This window comes from Gambusia affinis, linkage group LG12 (assembly GCF_019740435.1).
Source record: "Gambusia affinis linkage group LG12, SWU_Gaff_1.0, whole genome shotgun sequence".
NCBI classification, from domain to species: Eukaryota; Metazoa; Chordata; class Actinopteri; order Cyprinodontiformes; family Poeciliidae; genus Gambusia; species Gambusia affinis.
This window is the reverse complement of record NC_057879.1, coordinates 25,764,997-25,782,196: the sequence shown is the minus strand read 5'-3', so window position 1 is coordinate 25,782,196 and position 17,200 is coordinate 25,764,997. Positions and strand designations below refer to the sequence as shown.

At 37.3% G+C, this 17,200-nt stretch overlaps 1 protein-coding gene across 2 annotated transcripts in view; it reads left to right on the top strand.

Annotated features, from left to right (window-relative positions):
- Positions 1–17,200, top strand: part of LOC122841639 (receptor-type tyrosine-protein phosphatase N2-like) — a 180,379-nt gene that overhangs the window by 157,729 nt on the left and 5,450 nt on the right. For both annotated transcript variants that reach the window (XM_044135112.1, XM_044135113.1), the window contains exons 18-21: positions 2,194–2,313; positions 3,385–3,551; positions 9,423–9,476; positions 12,694–12,758. In XM_044135112.1, coding sequence (XP_043991047.1) covers positions 2,194–2,313; positions 3,385–3,551; positions 9,423–9,476; positions 12,694–12,758 — 406 coding nt within the window. The remainder of the gene's footprint in view (positions 1–2,193; positions 2,314–3,384; positions 3,552–9,422; positions 9,477–12,693; positions 12,759–17,200) is intronic.

The following is a 17,200-nucleotide window of genomic DNA, read 5'->3' as shown; positions in this document are numbered from 1 at the left end:
AGCACTGTTAAATGCTTTAGTAGTACAAAGACAGTTTTGTTCATTTTTACTGACAGGAAAGCTCTTATTTAAAGAAAAGATGAAGGCTACTTCACAAAATCTCATTAGAAAACATATAACTTAGATATTCATTTGCTGATTAAGTTAAATCAAAGAAAATATTTAAACCAAAGCAGAGTTTAAATCTGAAACCACAAGTATTAAACACAGAGGTGGACCAATTATACTGTAGGCTGTTGCTTATGATACTGAGCCAGAGTATCTGATGATGGCAAAGAAAGAATAAATTAAAAGAAATACCAAAAAAATGTGAGAAATGGTGATTTTATTTAGGGAAGATAAAAATTTAGAAGCGTTTATAACGGCACGTTGATCCTCAATGGATGAAAAAAAGGTGCAAAAATATACATAAAGCTATAAATCAAGTGAAAAAATAAAGCTTCGGCTGTACATGTATCTGTTTCTGCTGTTGGTTTTACGCTGCTGCTCATTGGTCAACCTCATTTACTGTTTCATCAGACTTCTGCGTTTCAAAACTGGCCAATGTCGTTACAACACATCCATCACGCTGCAGATCAACCTGCCAGACTTAAAGAATCCAACATGAAGCGCTCCTGGTGCAGTTCACTTTTCACTGGAAAATACGGGTTTGAATAAAATGTGTATTTCACAAAGCTCTGGTTTTGATAAAGGGAGCTCATCCACGCGGCTCCAGGAGAGTTCTCCCCCTGTCAGCTAAAACAAATTAACACCATTTCTCAAGAAAATGCAACGTCACGGCTTTGGATCCGCGAGGCTAATCAGTAAAGCAGAAGGGAGCAGAGAGGGAGGGATCGGGGAGGGGCTGTAACTCAGAACCGACAACAATTAACATCAGTTAAATCACCATCCAATGAAGTGCGCGTGCAGCCATCTAACACGGTCATGTGAGAACGCTATTGTTTTATAGCTCCCATTAACGGATGGCTGTTATCTCTGATCGGAGAGGAGTGGATCTCCTGAGCGGCGTGGCCCACCCAGCTGTGAGAATATGGCCGCCGTCAGGAAAAATACGAGCGGGAGGCAACATTTGGCTGTGGAATGATCCAGTGGAGGGACAGAACGGCCTTTACAGCAACAGTAATTACATTTCATAGCGTTTGATTTCTAACCAAAGTCTGAGAACGTGAGCGCTCTTTTTCCCTCCCACCCACATAATAGACTCTTCTGTCCTTACAAAATAATAGCAATCTGAATAAATGTAGACTATCAAACCTCTGTGTGGGTGAGTGGAGATCCGTGTCGGAGTCCCAGTCGGCAGACTTCGAAAGGCGTTGTTCATCTTCCAAATAAAGCTCTCTGCCACTTCACACGAATAACTCTATGTACCAATCTGAAATTAATATCTGCATCGATCCCGATATTTAAAAAAGATTCTTGATCAGGTGTCAGTGAGAGTGTGCCCAATCCATTAGGGCAGATCTATCCAGTCTAATTCTATGCTTTCTGCTCTGAGCGACGTCATTCTTTATTTATTTTACATTATATTTAAAATTGCTAATTCCTCTTTCTGAACCATTTGAAAGAAGGTTTGTTGCAATTTACTTTTTATAGGTTTGACCAAAGCAGTCTACTCATTTTCTTTTGTCAGTTTCAGTTTCTTCATTATTCATTTCACATTGGCTGTTATATTCCTAACTGCACCGACAGAACAAGTGAAAGTTGTGTTGCACCGATTGCAGTTTTCTGGACGATCACCGATTATAATCTTGAAATTCAAATTTTGGATGACAGTGATTTTTTTTTTTTGTCTGAAATGTTTTTAAATGTAGCAAGAAAGTGATTGAGGTGGTAACAGTAAGGGCTGGTCGAATTGTCAATGTCAATGCACCTACATGCGAAATTGGCCAAGCTTGTAAAGCTGTTGGTGTATTTAAGTGTGCAGTACTGGTGTGGCATTATCACATAAATTTGTATTTCAGTACATTTATGTTTGTGATTAAATAAAAATCAATTCAGCACTGTTTTTCTGTATCAAATCGGTATCGGCTGACACTAAATCTCAGATATCGGTATTGTTCATCCCTAATCTAAATGCTAACCCTAAAAGGAATATTGATAAATTTAGATTTGAGAAAAAAATTGAGTCCTGTCCAAAGCTGAAGCTGAAGGATAATGTGTTTAAGGCGTTTTAGTGAAGTGTTTTATTTGCAGATGGTGTGGGAGAACGGCTGTGTGGTCATCGTCATGCTGACTCCTCTGGTGGAGAACGGGGTGAAGCAGTGCTACCATTACTGGCCCGACGAAGGATCCAACTTGTACCACATCTACGAGGTAAAGGTCGCTCTACCTTGAAGTGTTTCAGCTCATACCTGTAAGTTCCCTTACAAAATAATCCCATGAAAATCACATAATCCACCAAAAAATCACATGTTTTCACATGTGATTTTACCACGAAACATTCCAAAATCACACGTATTCATGTGCTTTCACATGTGATTCACATCATTCACATGTAAAATTTGCGTGAACCATATGTGAAAGTCACATGTGATTTTCATGAGATTTTTTTGTAAGGGTTAAGCTTGAAAATAATCTAAGATAAATCATTTAAATCATTAATGACATCCAAATCCAAAGCTTTCTAGATGAAACAGAACCATTTTAGTGACCTTTATTTGACTCTTTGTAAACCATCCTTCAGTGTGAAGGCTCAGCTCTTTCATGGTGGTCAGTCTGTTAAATCAGAGGCTCTCTTCTGTCCTGACCGTGCTTTATACATTGTCACCATTACTCATGCTAATCCTGTCCACTTACATCTACAATCCCAACTCGTTTTGGGCCCACAGTGGCACAGTGCAGCTTTTGCATCGACGAACTAGAAAATCAAAGCACAGGAAGCCAGTTTAGTTTGATGCTTCTTCTCCACACCGTGAGTTTGCATTTAGTTGAATACAAAATTCAGAGTTATGGCATATGCAGTATGTATGGAAGATTTCCAGGCTCTAATCATCAGTTTTAGCCTTGCTGTGGTGGAGGAAACATTATCAGCATTTCTATACCTGATAAGATCAGATAAGGTCATCATTTCATTGTGCAACATCAAGCTGCATGAGACGATGCAGGTGAAGGAGTTTTTACTGCAGGACTTCTTGTTTTTTCTCCCCAAATGCAAATAAAGACCATCTGATGTTGGCAACATCAGTTTCAAACATGTTTAAAAGCCTTGATGATTTTTCACTCTCCATTATATGCAATAAGGAGCTCAGTGCCTCTGTTGTGGGACTCTGCACTCAACAGGAAGATTCATCAAAGACAACACTCCTTCTGACTGTGTTGTGTTTGTCTTGTTCCATCACAGCAGGCTCTTTTTTAATAAAGCATGTCTGATCGTTATCCTGACAGGTGAACCTCGTGTCTGAACACATCTGGTGCGATGATTTTCTGGTTCGGAGCTTCTACCTGAAGAACATGCAGACCAACGAGACGCGCACCGTCACGCAGTTCCACTTCCTGACCTGGCTCAACCAGAACGTCCCGGAGACCAGCCGGACCCTCCTCGACTTCCGCAGGTAGTACTTCAACCCAGAAATACGCAGTCGTGTTTGTTTCTCAAAATTTCTCTAAATCAATGAGTTGCTGAAGGAACCAAATAGGTTTGGAGTGAACATTTGATGCTGCAATTACTCTTTCATCCTGAAGAACTGAATGTTTTCCACCAATGCACACAATGCTGGATTACAACCCGAGTCTGTGTTTATCTCTGCTTACCTACTGATTAACACTTTCAGGATGAATTGTATTTGAAGTGCTTACGTTTCCCTTTTAATTTGGATTGAGAAGGCTTTGAGCTTTTGCAAGTTGCACTTTAATTCCTAATAAGTCTAATTAAGCCTTTTTAATTGAAGTCCTCATTTACTCTTTTTTTTATTTAACTTTGCTTTGATTGCGCAAAGAAAATTCTAATAAAAAAAAGTTAATTTGCAAAACAAACTTTTTCAGATTGCATCTTTGGTGCCAACTAGTGTTTCTGCACATCTAAAATAAACTCTGATTTTAACTTTAGGAATTAGTGTCAAAGTGATATGAACTTACAACAATATTTCATGTGATGTAACATATATCCTAAAATAAAATTCCTGCAGCGTGTCTAAAATATTTGGTTCTCTTGCACTGTTAGAATGGTTTCCACTGTTAATGCATAGGAAGCTATATTTAGTTCCTGTACTATTAAAACAGACATTTATTAACATTTTTAAAATGGGTCTAATGCATTTATTGATTTTAGCTATTTGCATGTATTTGTGGTCTCTAACCAGAAACCTACTGTAAACGATGGCCAAGACAAAATGTTAAAAAACAATCAAAAAAAGGTTCAAAGAAAAAGTATCGCTTTTACAGATATGCAGTTATATAACCTGGTTATTGCACCTTTATTCTTTATATTTCCGTTAAACATATTGTTTTGGTTATGTGTTTTATTTTCTTAATGTACTGTAAAGTCTTCACAGAGTGAGGTGAAGTCACTCAGCAGACATCGACAGTATTCGCCTTCAGTTAACAGGAAATTGGAAATAAGTCAACAAATATCCCCCAAATAATTGATGTTTCACTTCTAGAAAAAACTGAGAACAGGTTTCAGGAATACCATGCTTGCTTAAAAATATTTGACAAGTTTGTTTTAATATTTTTCACTAAGATGCCCCTCTTCCAACACTCTGCATGGGACTCTGGTGTTTTACTTACTCCACATCTCTCTGGCCTCCGTCTTGTTTTTGATTAATGCAACTTTTACCACTGACCTTATAAAATAACTTGGAAAAACTAAAGGTTTTACGAATACAAAGGACCAAAAGAAATAAAAACACAATTGAACTTTTTTTTAATCTTAATCCATAAAACGAGTATTTAATGAATGATATTCATAACCCTGTGATGCAAAGAGAGAAACATCTAAATGTCCTCAGACATCCATGTTTACTTCTGGATGTATTGAGGTGATTGAGGTAATCTTTTATTTGTGGTGCTACTTCCTTCCTGCTGACCTCCGACCTCTTTTTAAACTGATGTACTGTATTAGCTGTTAGGTGTGAGCTTTCCCTTCTCTCACTGTGGATTTAGACCCCAGCCCTGTTTCATGTGTAGAGCTGGTGTCGCTGCACATCAATTAGGTGGGATATCGAGAGTCACAGCTTTTCTAAGGGGGCCTGGTGGGCGTCGCCACGCACCATCAGTTTGGAAATATTGCCTTTACTCACAGGGCAGCAGGGTCACAACGCAATGAAGGAAGCGTTCTGGGAGACATTTTTCTTTTTTATTACTGCGGTTATTTCAAATAATAATAAAAAAAACCTGACCTGTTTTTTTTTTTTTTTGGGGCGGGGTGTTGAAGATAATGGCTGACGTATTCCTGTCTGTACGCTTTGGCCAGCATGTACTCACAGTGGACTGACTGAGCAATCCTCTCCAGCTTCTCCCTTCCTGTTTTACCAGCTAACTAGCGGTTGCCAGTGTCATTTTTGTGATGTTGCAGCTAGTAATATGAGTCCAGTTGCATAGTCACAAAAGTGATCATTGGAGACTGTGACTCTACAACCAAGCACCACTCCTCTTCCTCCCTCCCCACCTTCCTCGTCCTCCTCCTCCTCTCTACCCTCGGTGTGCTCGGTGATCTGAAATGACCTCTTCCCTTTTTGCTTGCGCCTGGTTTGCTTGACTGCCTCCGATCTTTGCTCCTCTCTCACCATGTATCCCTTTCTTTCGTGGTTGCTTTTGTCTTCCTCTCCCTCCCCTTTCCATCCGTCCCTCAGTGAGTTTCTGCTCGTCTTTTCTGAAAACTTCTGACCCGTTGAGTTGAGAATACGTCCAGCACAAAGATGAGGCTTCTCTCGGCTGCAGGCTGGGAGAAAAGAAGGACAATATTTGCTGCCCCTAAGTTTTTTTTTATTTTAATCACATATATTAAATGCAGACACAGGAGAACTTTTATTAACTTTTACCAATGTAAAGTATTGATCCACATCATTGTTCAGTGGCATTCTGGACTCTCCATTAGAGAAAATAAAATGTTCTTTGAATCCAAATGACTATAAAATTATAGGACTGTCACAAACTTTTATCACCATTCCTCAAGAGTATATTTTCTCTTTTTTTGCTTCTAAACTGGCAGAGATTCTTGTAATATTTTAAAGATCAATATTTCCTTTCATTTTATCTCTATCTGCTTTTTACTTTGTTATAGTTATTTTATTCGACTACAATGATGTATTGTGAAATGTTTGCAAAAAAAATTAGTGAATTGGACAAGTGGTGGACAGAAGACACATCAGCTTTAAAAGAAACAAAGTTGAAACTAATAGTTGTATGATAGAGAATCTATGGAGGCATTTGAAGAATTTTGTTTTAACTTATTTCTGAAAGTTTTTCTATAAGAAATAAAAAAATGAATGTAGTCGTAACTCTGGACCTGGATGTTGCTTCGTCATGTGTGGAAAATTTCAGAACTTTTGAAATCCCCTTAAAGTTCTGAAACAGAACATAAAGAAATGGGACGACACCAAACCAGGGAAAAATATCTTTGTGGTCTGGTTTCTGACAAGAAATTCATACCTGATGATGCTAATAATCCAAATGATCAACACACACAAAAAAACAAAACCGTTTATTGAGTGAAATAACCCAAGGAAAATATATAAACAGGTATAAAATTTGACAACCACATTCTGAACCATTCCAACAGTTTATTTTATTGATTTTATCCTTTGGATTTGGTTTTTGGACTCATTTTGAAAAAATAATCCATCCTCTTTTATTCTTCTCAGTCTGATCAATTCATCCTTTCTTCAACTCCATGAAATCTGCCAAAACCATTTGGTGAAACCCATCCTGACCTGAAACTTCACTGTCGGAATCCTGCTGCTGAGACACTTTATTGTCTCTTTTAAGCCACAATAATCTAAACTTGTTTATCTGTTCTCCCAATTGGCGCCGTGGTTACGGTTTGATTCCTTCCTTTCTGGTCATCAGTCTGTAAATTTTCTTTACCTGACCATTAAACTGGCTTCTGAAGCCATTTTCTTTGATTTTAGCTCCCCCTCTCTACTTCCATACCCCTTCAACCGCCCACCCTGCTCGTTGGCGATCCTCTCCTGCCTGTTTCCATGGTAACGTCACTAGTGATTTTCCTCAGGGAGCTCTGTCGATTCTGTGTAGGGTTTTCTGTTAGGTGGGGAGACGTATTGACTGGAGTTTCTTTGTGGTTGTTCATTTATTCCTGTCCTAAAATAACTGAAGTTTATGTGTAAAGTTGACGTTACTCTGTTTGGTCGCTGATACACAATCCTGCACAGTTAGCCTCTTGTTTATTTCAGAGAAAGAATGACTGGCTTCATATTGATATTCTTCTTCTCCAGCAGGTTTCTTCTGGTTAAAATTGACAACTTGGAGAAACAAAATAATAGGCTACGACTGTTAATCAGATCCTACAGATTGAAACTCGCTAAAAAGAAAAAGCAATTAATGGCAAAGTGGTCACTTTATTCCACAAAATGATTCTGCTATTTGCTTTTTGTCTATTTGTGTAATTAATTTTAACTTCTATAATAAAACACTGCATCAAATTGTATTTGTACAAAAGGCAGGCATTCGCTGTGTGTTTATAATAATTCAAAAGCTTTCCCTTCATCAGGTTCAGGAATGATAAAAGTATACAAACCATCTTCAATAGATCTCTTGATCAAAACATGTATTTGTTACTGAAGTCATGAAATAATATTTTACTTCTAATGTATTAATTTACAAAACTGTTTCATAAAGTTTTCAACTCAGTTCTTTAGGTAAGCAGTTTGGACCTCTATTCATATAAATATTTTTTGTGTAATTTGTTTTAAAAGTCCTATTAAATTTCAGCTTATGTTGTACTTGAAAATTTTTTTAAGAAAAAAATTTGAAAACCTTAAAAAAACAAACAAAAAAAACCATTTACTTTCACCTGATTGTTTTTCTCTTGCTGCAAACAACCGATGGTGTGTAAGGTATATTTCTGGGTTAAATACAAAATGCTTCTCTGGGATTAAACTGCTTTATTTTATATAATGAAACAAATAGTTAAATGTTAGAGTTGTTAGTTAATATGCAGTGGGCAACAAAGACTGTCTTCTTTCGGTCTGTTGATTTTTCTGCCTTGGGGAGAAGATTCCAGCACGTAAAAAACTTTATCATCACCTGGTAATAAAGTTGCTCCCTCAAGTTTTCACTTCGCCAGATATTTGTCCGTCTGCATGAATTTGTTCCAGACATTTTTTTATCTGCCTTTAAATGTTGGCAGCAGAACTTCTAGCAGCCACTGGATTTCTGTCTCTCATTGGCAAGAACCTGGGAAGAGACAATTACTGTAAATATTTGGGGAAAAAGAAGCTAATTGTTTCTTGGCCTTCAGAAATGTAAAATTCAAATTAAAAGTTTTGGATGAAGTGGAAAACAGCAGTTTTCAGACTTATAATAATAAAATTTTACTTCATAATTTGCTGAAAGCCCTGAGATATTGAATGAAGTCAGCTGATCCTTGAAGCAGTAAGCTTTATTTTGTTTTTTTTTCTTCTTTTTTAACATTTCTGTAAAGATGTGGAGAAAGCTAATCAGACACAAAAAATGTTTATTTTTTTATTTTTAAAGCTGCAGGACAAAGTAATCTTTGTACGTGTTTAATCTTTTTATTATGGCACATTCTTGTGTCGGGAATAAATACTAATTGATTGATAAATATTACTAAAGAAAATGTAAACTGCCATTGTTAACCTCTATTCCAAATTACTATGAGGTTTTGAAACCAGCTTTTTTAAGTACCATGTTTTTGCTTCAAAAGTTGTACATTTAAAAATGTTTGTACAAAGTTCTTGTTTAGAGGTTTTAAAAGCGGCCAGTTTGAAGTGTAATTTTTTTAATGTCTCTCGTGCACACTGCCTGCTGTTACATAATTTGTTTGGGTTGAATGTAATTAATCTGAGGTGTCATCATGAAAAGAAAAACCTCCAGCTGGGATCAAGCCGTTCTGGCTCCGGGTCAGCCAGCAGCTTCATGTTTTTACAAATCCACTGACTGCTTTAAAGGAAAGGTTCTGCTTCAGAAAGGGCTGCTGTCCTTCAAAGGACTGTTTCGCTTTCCATTATGATTCTGCTGAAAATGTAAAATAAACTAAATTCAGAATCTTGAAGCCACATGGTGAAACTGTAAACACTGTCAACATAACGCCTGATTGCCAGATGTTGACTTGTCCTGACACCGTTTTATTTGAAAACTAAGATCAGGTGAATTTTGGTCAATGGTCCAAAGTTGAAAATATTCCAGGTGTATTAACTGTAATTGTATCAGGGAATAAATCAGTTTGTTTATGCCTGAATGCCATTTACACTGACTTCCTGTTCTGTTTTTGTTTTGTCTCATAGGAAAGTTAATAAGTGCTACCGGGGTCGCTCATGTCCCATCATAGTCCACTGCAGGCAAGTATAACATCTACATAAATTACTTCTGTGATGTTTTAACAAAATGTTACCATAGCAACATAGTCTTATTTTTGAAGCGGGCAACAAAGTGGCTGTTTAAACTCACTGTGGTGTTTCTTTTACAGGAATTCATAATATAATTTTGATATAAAATATGTAAGTTGCAAATTAGCCTGGGTCCTTGTTTTTCCTTAAACTTGATTTCCTTAGTTATCCTAAAGGGTCCACAAGTAGCTACTAATAAGATAAATGGAGAAATTTGGATTTTGGGTCCAAGAATCCTTGTACAATTATTTTATAAAGTGTGCCATCTTTGCTGTTTTTAGTTTTTAACACATTTTAAAGATTTACACATTTACAGAGTCAATTCTTTCTCACATATTCTGGATATCATCTTCTGGACCAAGTCCTTAGTGATGGTGACCCCTTCTCTGTATGGGTTCTTGTAGTTTAGTTGGTTGGCTCCTGGGTTAGTTCATGAGGTTTTCTGTGGGATTAAAATATTTACATTGCAAAAGAGATCAAATCTCTTGAATCTGATCACACATGAACTGTACTGTGGTTCTTTTCTGCTCCACACGACTCAAGGCAGCTCTAACTTAATCAGCTCTATTTTTATTTCAGCCACAGAGTCTTTAGCCTTGTTGCCAAAGCAGTCATGGAGTGTTATGTCTGTGTTTTGGATGACATGAAAGAATAGGAAGAGAATCTGTGACATCTAAATTCATACTTTAATAAACATGAGAGAAACCTAAAAAAAATAAATGCACCAAGTTTGTTTGAAATGTACTGTGTTGAACCATTGCTCCATGCTTCTCTGTTTCCATCTCACTTTTTATTTTCCTTCTTTCCTCCTTGTTTTCCGTCTGTCATTGTGAATGGATTCATTTACTTCAATAGTGTTGACTTATTATTTTTAAAAATTGATTTTTAATGGTAAAGCATTTGCGTTGATTCTCTTATTCAATAGTTATTTTCTCTGGGTTCCTCTAAAACAAGGCGAAACCAGACATTATTTTAGTCGACAACAATCCCATTTGGAGCTGAAATATCCGGTTAAATGTTTACTTTTTTTGAACCATTTGTAACACTTTAAAAAAAATGTATGTGCCCAACCTGGCCATTGCTCAACCTAACGCTGTGTATCATAAACATGCTGAACACAGGGCTGAGTAAGTCAAAGGATGAAATTGGACCCATAATCCGTTGATGAATCTATGAGCAGACCCACCCTGTGTAACGGTAGAGCAAAGAAAAGACTGAGTGTGGATACTTTCATTTCCAAATGGGTTTCTCAGAGCCAACATTGCAGTGCCATTTATCGCCCTAATGTATACAGAGAGCAGGGTGAAGCAATCAGGAAGAGAAGTGAGCGAACAGAGGAGTGCAGATGCTGAAATTCAATAACCTCACAGCATCTCTCCTGCTCCATCCTTCTTCTGGTGTCCGTTTCCATCTTGTCTTTTACTTTTTCTTTTTCTTCTTTCCCATCTTTTTTCCGTGTTAGTGTCATTGGGGATAGATTCATAGACCGCCGCAGACATCCTGACATGTTCATTCACAGCCCTCAGCTCTGTTCTGTCATGATTGGATATCAGACGTTGTGATCAACTTGTGATGAAAGCACATGCATGCTCATTCCACCCCCTCCACACACACACACTCACACACACACACCTGCTTCCATGTTATTTTTCAATTAATGCAGACTTACCGGTGAAAATTGAATATTTTGATTCTGAGGGCAAAGTCATAAAGTTTTTACTTCTATCCATATTAGGACTTTGTATCAACTTCCACTCATTTTTAGAAACTCTAAGTTTTCACCTGACACTGACCCAATGCCTGTTCATTCCTGGTATATTTGTAAGTTCAAACTTTAAACTTAATTCACACCTTATTCACTGAGCTTTAGTCTGAGTACGACATATTGCACTTCAGAATGTTGTTGAATTTATAGGAAAGTCATAAACAACAGTTTGCATAAACAAGACTACGCACACCACACAATAGATATAACATCTCATGAAACAAACTTTTAGGATACATTTTTCACTTTTCCATGCTTGAAATAAATCCATAGTACAAAATATTCTTTCCAAATACATTACTTTGTCTAATAAATCGTTCCTCTCTGTTTCCAGTCTGTTACTTATGTGGAACAGAGGAAAATACTCTTCATATTTCAACTTTCCCCCAAAGACTTTAAGCTCTTTACAACATAAATCTACACATCTGCAGCTATTTATCCACTTGCAGTAAAAATAGTAAAGTCATAAAAAACACCTTATTTGTCTGCTGTAGTCGGATGACATTGAACCAGAACAGAGAAATACGAAACAGTGATACTCCTGGAAAACATCCCTATATGTTGAACAACTGAATCCTATTTAAGATTTCTAACTTGCTATTTTTTATTAGAGTAACTTTTCACAATGAGTTTGAGACATAATCATTTCTTTGGACCAGCAGCCCTCCCGCCCCCACCAGGGACACGGGTGTACAGAAAATGGATGGATTATTTCTTTGGTGTGCTTGGTAGCATTTTACAAACTAAATGTTGATACTAGGTGATGATGGATCAAATGGACCTGCAGAACTCTACTACTAACTGTGGACATTGCACTAACATAAAAACTAACTGATAGTTTAGCATTGTTTTGTGCTGACACTGAATTAAATGAGTAACTTCATCATCTTCAGGTTTTTAAATAATTAATTCTATAACCCATCAAGGTTTTGCATATCTGTAATGCAGTAGATGATACACTGCCTTAGCTAAATAACGCTAAAGCATTGCCGTCCTATATATTTATTATTCTAGCAGGCATAAGTTAAACTTGATTTACTTCTTGATTATGTGGTTAGTTATTAAACCAACTGGGCGCTTATGAAGAATAACAATCTGATTTCCAGGTGGGTTTTTTTATTCTTAAATTTGGGAAAGAAAAATAAACCAAGCCGGTGACCTCATGGCACAAGTAACTCCCTTCAGTCTGAAGCAGCAGAACAATGAGAAGGGGTAGTAGTTTGTTTTTATTTAAAATGTTTATTTGATTTTATTTGCTGCTTTAAATAGAGCTGCTCATTCAATAAAATTTTGTACAAATTTAATATAAGCTGAGGATGTTTTGATGAATTTTCCAAACCGAAATGATCCACTGATGTAACTAATGCCTGTTTCTGTCCATCCTTTGCTGCTCCGCCCCTTCAGTGACGGTGCAGGAAGAACTGGGACCTACATCCTGATCGACATGGTCCTCAACAGGATGGCTAAAGGTGAGCGTCGCCTCCATGTCCTTCCTTCCTGCTGCCATGGAGAGGCGTTTCCATAGCAGCATGTCTATCTTCTACGAACTAAATCAGCCAATTTCATTTCCAATAATGATATTTAATTACATAATTACAGCAATTAGCAGGCAAACATAATGTCACATTTTAGGAAAACACTCACTTGTGTTGCTTGTTACCCTTTGATCAACAGAAAACAAACAGTTTTTGCGTTGGTGATTAAACATATTCATTTTTATGAGAAAGATGCTATTGATGCCGTTTGTTGATGTTTTTCTTAAGAGAATATTTTTGATGATCATTAAACAAGTTAAAATGATTTAAAATTAAGAAAATGCCTGTTCTAATGCTGAACAATCCTTTCTACAAACCTGGTGGATTTGTTGGTGTTGAGGTTGTGATGTGGTCATGGTGGTAAACAGAGAGTGCGGTACACATGACCTTTCACCCTGACCTACTGCTGCAGTGGGATCCTTAACACAGCCACAGAGAGTTTTTACTCATCCTTTGAAGTTGTTGAGCTTCAGCCCATACAGCCTGTTTGCCTTCAGGACAGATTTTGCTTTACCGATCAGCAACATCTCTAAAATTTAAAAGCAGCATTAAACGCCTGCAGCAGTGAAAGACCTCTCCAGTCAGCCATGGTTTTTAATTTTCCACGTTTCTTGATGGTTTTGGTAACAGTCATATCATCTACGCATTTTCTAATGAAGCATGTGAGAAACTCTGTGAATCCCTGCAGGCCAGTGATGCAGTTATTTGTTGTTTCCTTTTATTTGCATCCATTCTAACAGTGCTTAATGTTGGACTACATGATCTAATGTCTTGTTAACTCTAGTTGCACATTTTTACAACATGCTAAAACACGGTCTAAGTGTTTTAGTTTTTGAACTAGAGATCATATTATGGAAACCAGATTTAATACAAAATAAATGTGACAGCTGTTGAGTTTAGCATCAGATTTTAAAGTGGTTGCTAATTTTAGCTTTGGGAGTATCTAAGCACACAAAAATGATTTTTATCTGGTCTGCCTCTCTGTCAGTTTGTTTTTTCTGTTTAGGCCACAAAAAAATTCTGCTACTTAACAAGATAAAAGTGCTGTAGACTTCTTCATTTCTTTATTGAAACGGTTGTCTGATGAAAAGTTTTTGATTCAATCAACACAACAGAGAATCTCAAGAACTCTCAGCTCTCATCTTCACATTCATTATCTTACCAAATGAGGTTACATGCTGACAGCTTTAAAAAAGTCACAACTTTCTTTCTGAGGTTCAGTTGAGATCAAAATTATTACCCCCTCCGAAATTTTACGTTACTTTTAAAATTGTTTTCAATTTCTTAACAAACCAATGTTTTTATCTTTGATGCTTACAAAATTTATTCATAAAAACTAAAAACTACCAGGATCAAAATGATTAGCTCTTTAAGATCTGGCCTTTTTGTTTAGACAAAACACAAATCACTGCAGAAATGTTTCTCCTGGCCTCAGACTCCGAAAAAAATGACAACTTGCTTGTTGACAAATGACAGCAAAAGGTTACTTTGTGCAGCATCTTGTCATGGCAAGAATTCAAGTTTTAGAAACAGGATTGAGTCTTCTCAATGCAAGGAACAAATGAAAAAGAATTAGCTTCCACTTGTAGATGGTTCATCATGTGTAGATCTGAGACATTCAGTCTGTACTGCAGTGATTTCACAATGCTGCTGCATTATCTTTGTGCTCCTTTGTGTCCCATGGTGGTGCTGCCACTGTGGCAGAACGGGCTCCTGTGTCTTTAATTCCACATCAAAGGGTCAGCAGTCGGTTCCCAGGCTGTCACACTGTGATCATGCTCTTCAGCACCCAGGGGCCGGGGACCGAGGGGCCGAGCTGGGAGGGACGGGACGGACACCGGGGCGGGGGTCGGTCAAGGACACATTTCTGTCTGTCTGGAAAGACAAAACTCAAACTGCGGACAGCAGGAACATATTATCAGTTGTAAAAGCATTGTTGTTACTTACATTGTTGCTTTTCGGTTTCAGTCTTTTAAAATATGCCTCCAGAAGTTATTAATACCCCTAAACTTCTGCATGTGCCACATTACAGCCACAAACTTCAGTGGATTTCCATAAGATTTCGTGTGATAAACCATTATAACACAGTTCATATCTGTACCGGTTTAGCATATTCAGAGGTTAAAATTGTCCACCTGAGCTGTGGCCCGCTGCAGCTCCTCCAGTTACATTCTGAGATTAACAATCTCTTTGTCTTGCCTCAGTTTAACTGAGCAGCCATGAATTGGCTGGTTTGTTGTGCCAAACTCTTTATTTGAGATGGATTGAACATGGAGATGTTTTATGTCGCTTTAAGAATTCGTCTCTACTTTCTCTTTGCTCTGTCTATTATGTACTTAGGAAAACTTAATGTTTCAATTGTTTTTTTGTGTTTTTATAATGTAAAGCACTAACAACATCAAATAAAATTTGATTGATTCTTAATACTGACATTAAATTACAAACAAGGGAACTCTATTTATTGGGAGACGTGACTCTAGAGCCAATATGTTGCACTTGATTTTATAGAAAGGTGTCGGAGTAAAAGGGGCTAATAAACATGCATTTTACACCTTTTATATTTTATTTTGAAAAACCTGCCACACTTTCCTTCCTCTTATATGCATGTGCTGCTTTGTGACCCTGTTTTGTCAGACAAACTCTCATCTCTCATTATTCTTCAGTGACTTCAGGTTTTCAAAATGTAGTTTTTATTTTTGCTTGTTGTACTTTTTGAATAAATCTGATAAATCCGCATCGATTTGATTTGATTATATTTCTGACGATGTGAGCGGTTCAATCAAAATCCAGGTCTTGTAGAAATTTACAATCAGATTTTAGAATGTTTTAAATACAAACATGGTAGATTCTACTGGAATAGCTCGTCATTGGCTCTTTATGATGATCCTACACAAGATGATACGGGGAGATTGCTTGCATGTAATGTAAATTTAAGGATTTTCAAATGGACATATCTGTACCAGATGTGTTGGAGGGCAGTCAGTTTAACTTTAAGTAACCATACTGTTGGTAAGTCGGATCCTAACTACAACAAATTCAAACTGAGAACGGATTAGTCATCAGGAAGATGGAAAATATGGGTGTGGTCAGAAAGGCAGCGCCCTCTGGTGGATTCCATAGAGCCTGCATGTAGCACTGTTGTAATCTGCCAAAGCAAACTGGATAGAATTTGATTTATTAGTGAATAAATCAACAGCATGATGGGAAGTAATAAAAAAAATTGTAGCATTTTAAACATTGGGATTTGATGCTGCAGTCCAGCTTTACATAATTCATGCTATTCTTTCAATCACTGCTTTACAGAGAGAAAAGACAAGTGAAAGTTTTAATCTAATTGTGCTTTAATCAGAACAAAGCATGCAGAGCAGCGTCAAGGTCGCAGCTGCAACTTAAAAATTGTTTCTTTAGAATAATCATATTTTGGATCAGCATATCCCAATAAGATAGATCTAAACATCAAAACTTGTATGTTGTGTAAACATCAGATATTTAAACATCAAAAACCAAAAAATAACATTTGGTGTAAATTTGGTGTATATTTATGCACATTTCTGAAAATGCTTTTTAAAAAGCTTCTCTGTGTTCACTCTTATCTTTCTGAACCTTTTTGTTTGCCTGCGTTCCCCCTCACCTCTCTTCTTCCTGTTTAAACAACAAAAAAGCAATCCTCCCTTCCCCTCATCCCAGCTCCCACAGCCCTTTGCTTTCTCCTGATTGCTCCAGCTGCTCAGAGGGAATTGTAAATTTTCGGAGGAATTACGGTGAGGTATCAGAGATGAGGAGGTATTGCTCTGGTTCTGAAAGGCTCACTCCATTCCTCGCCCCTCTCTGTTATCCCCTCACATCCCCCCGCCACCACCGGCCACATTTCTCTTCTTCTTAAGACTCTTACAAAGCCCATGAAGTGGTTGGAGGTTTTCAGCTCTCTTTCAATTCCCTTTGAAATGTTCTGTATTTTTTTATTTTATTTTAGCTGATTAACAGTTTGCCTGGCTCTCAGCTTCAGCTTTCTTTTGGCTTCCTCAAGCATCCCAGCTTTATTTTATTTCCTAAAATCTACATCACTATTTATAAAATCACTTTCTCCCTCTTTTCTTGTCCAACTCCTTGACCTCCACCTAAAATCTGGAGTCTTACAGAAGCTCAAAACAGCCGCTGAGGTTTTAAACTAACCCCCTCCTCGGTTCCTTTTTCAAACCTCAACTCCGACAAAGAGGAGCTGTACAAAAGAAGAGCTTTTTGTTTTGTTTTTTTCTTTTATTTCCCTGAGATGCGATCCGTTTTGAGGCTTATCAGAAAGTTTTCTGTTTAAATTCTTTCCCTCCAAGTGAAAGAGAAAAGCCAAACCTGTGAGCTGTGTGTTCCCACTTCTCAGG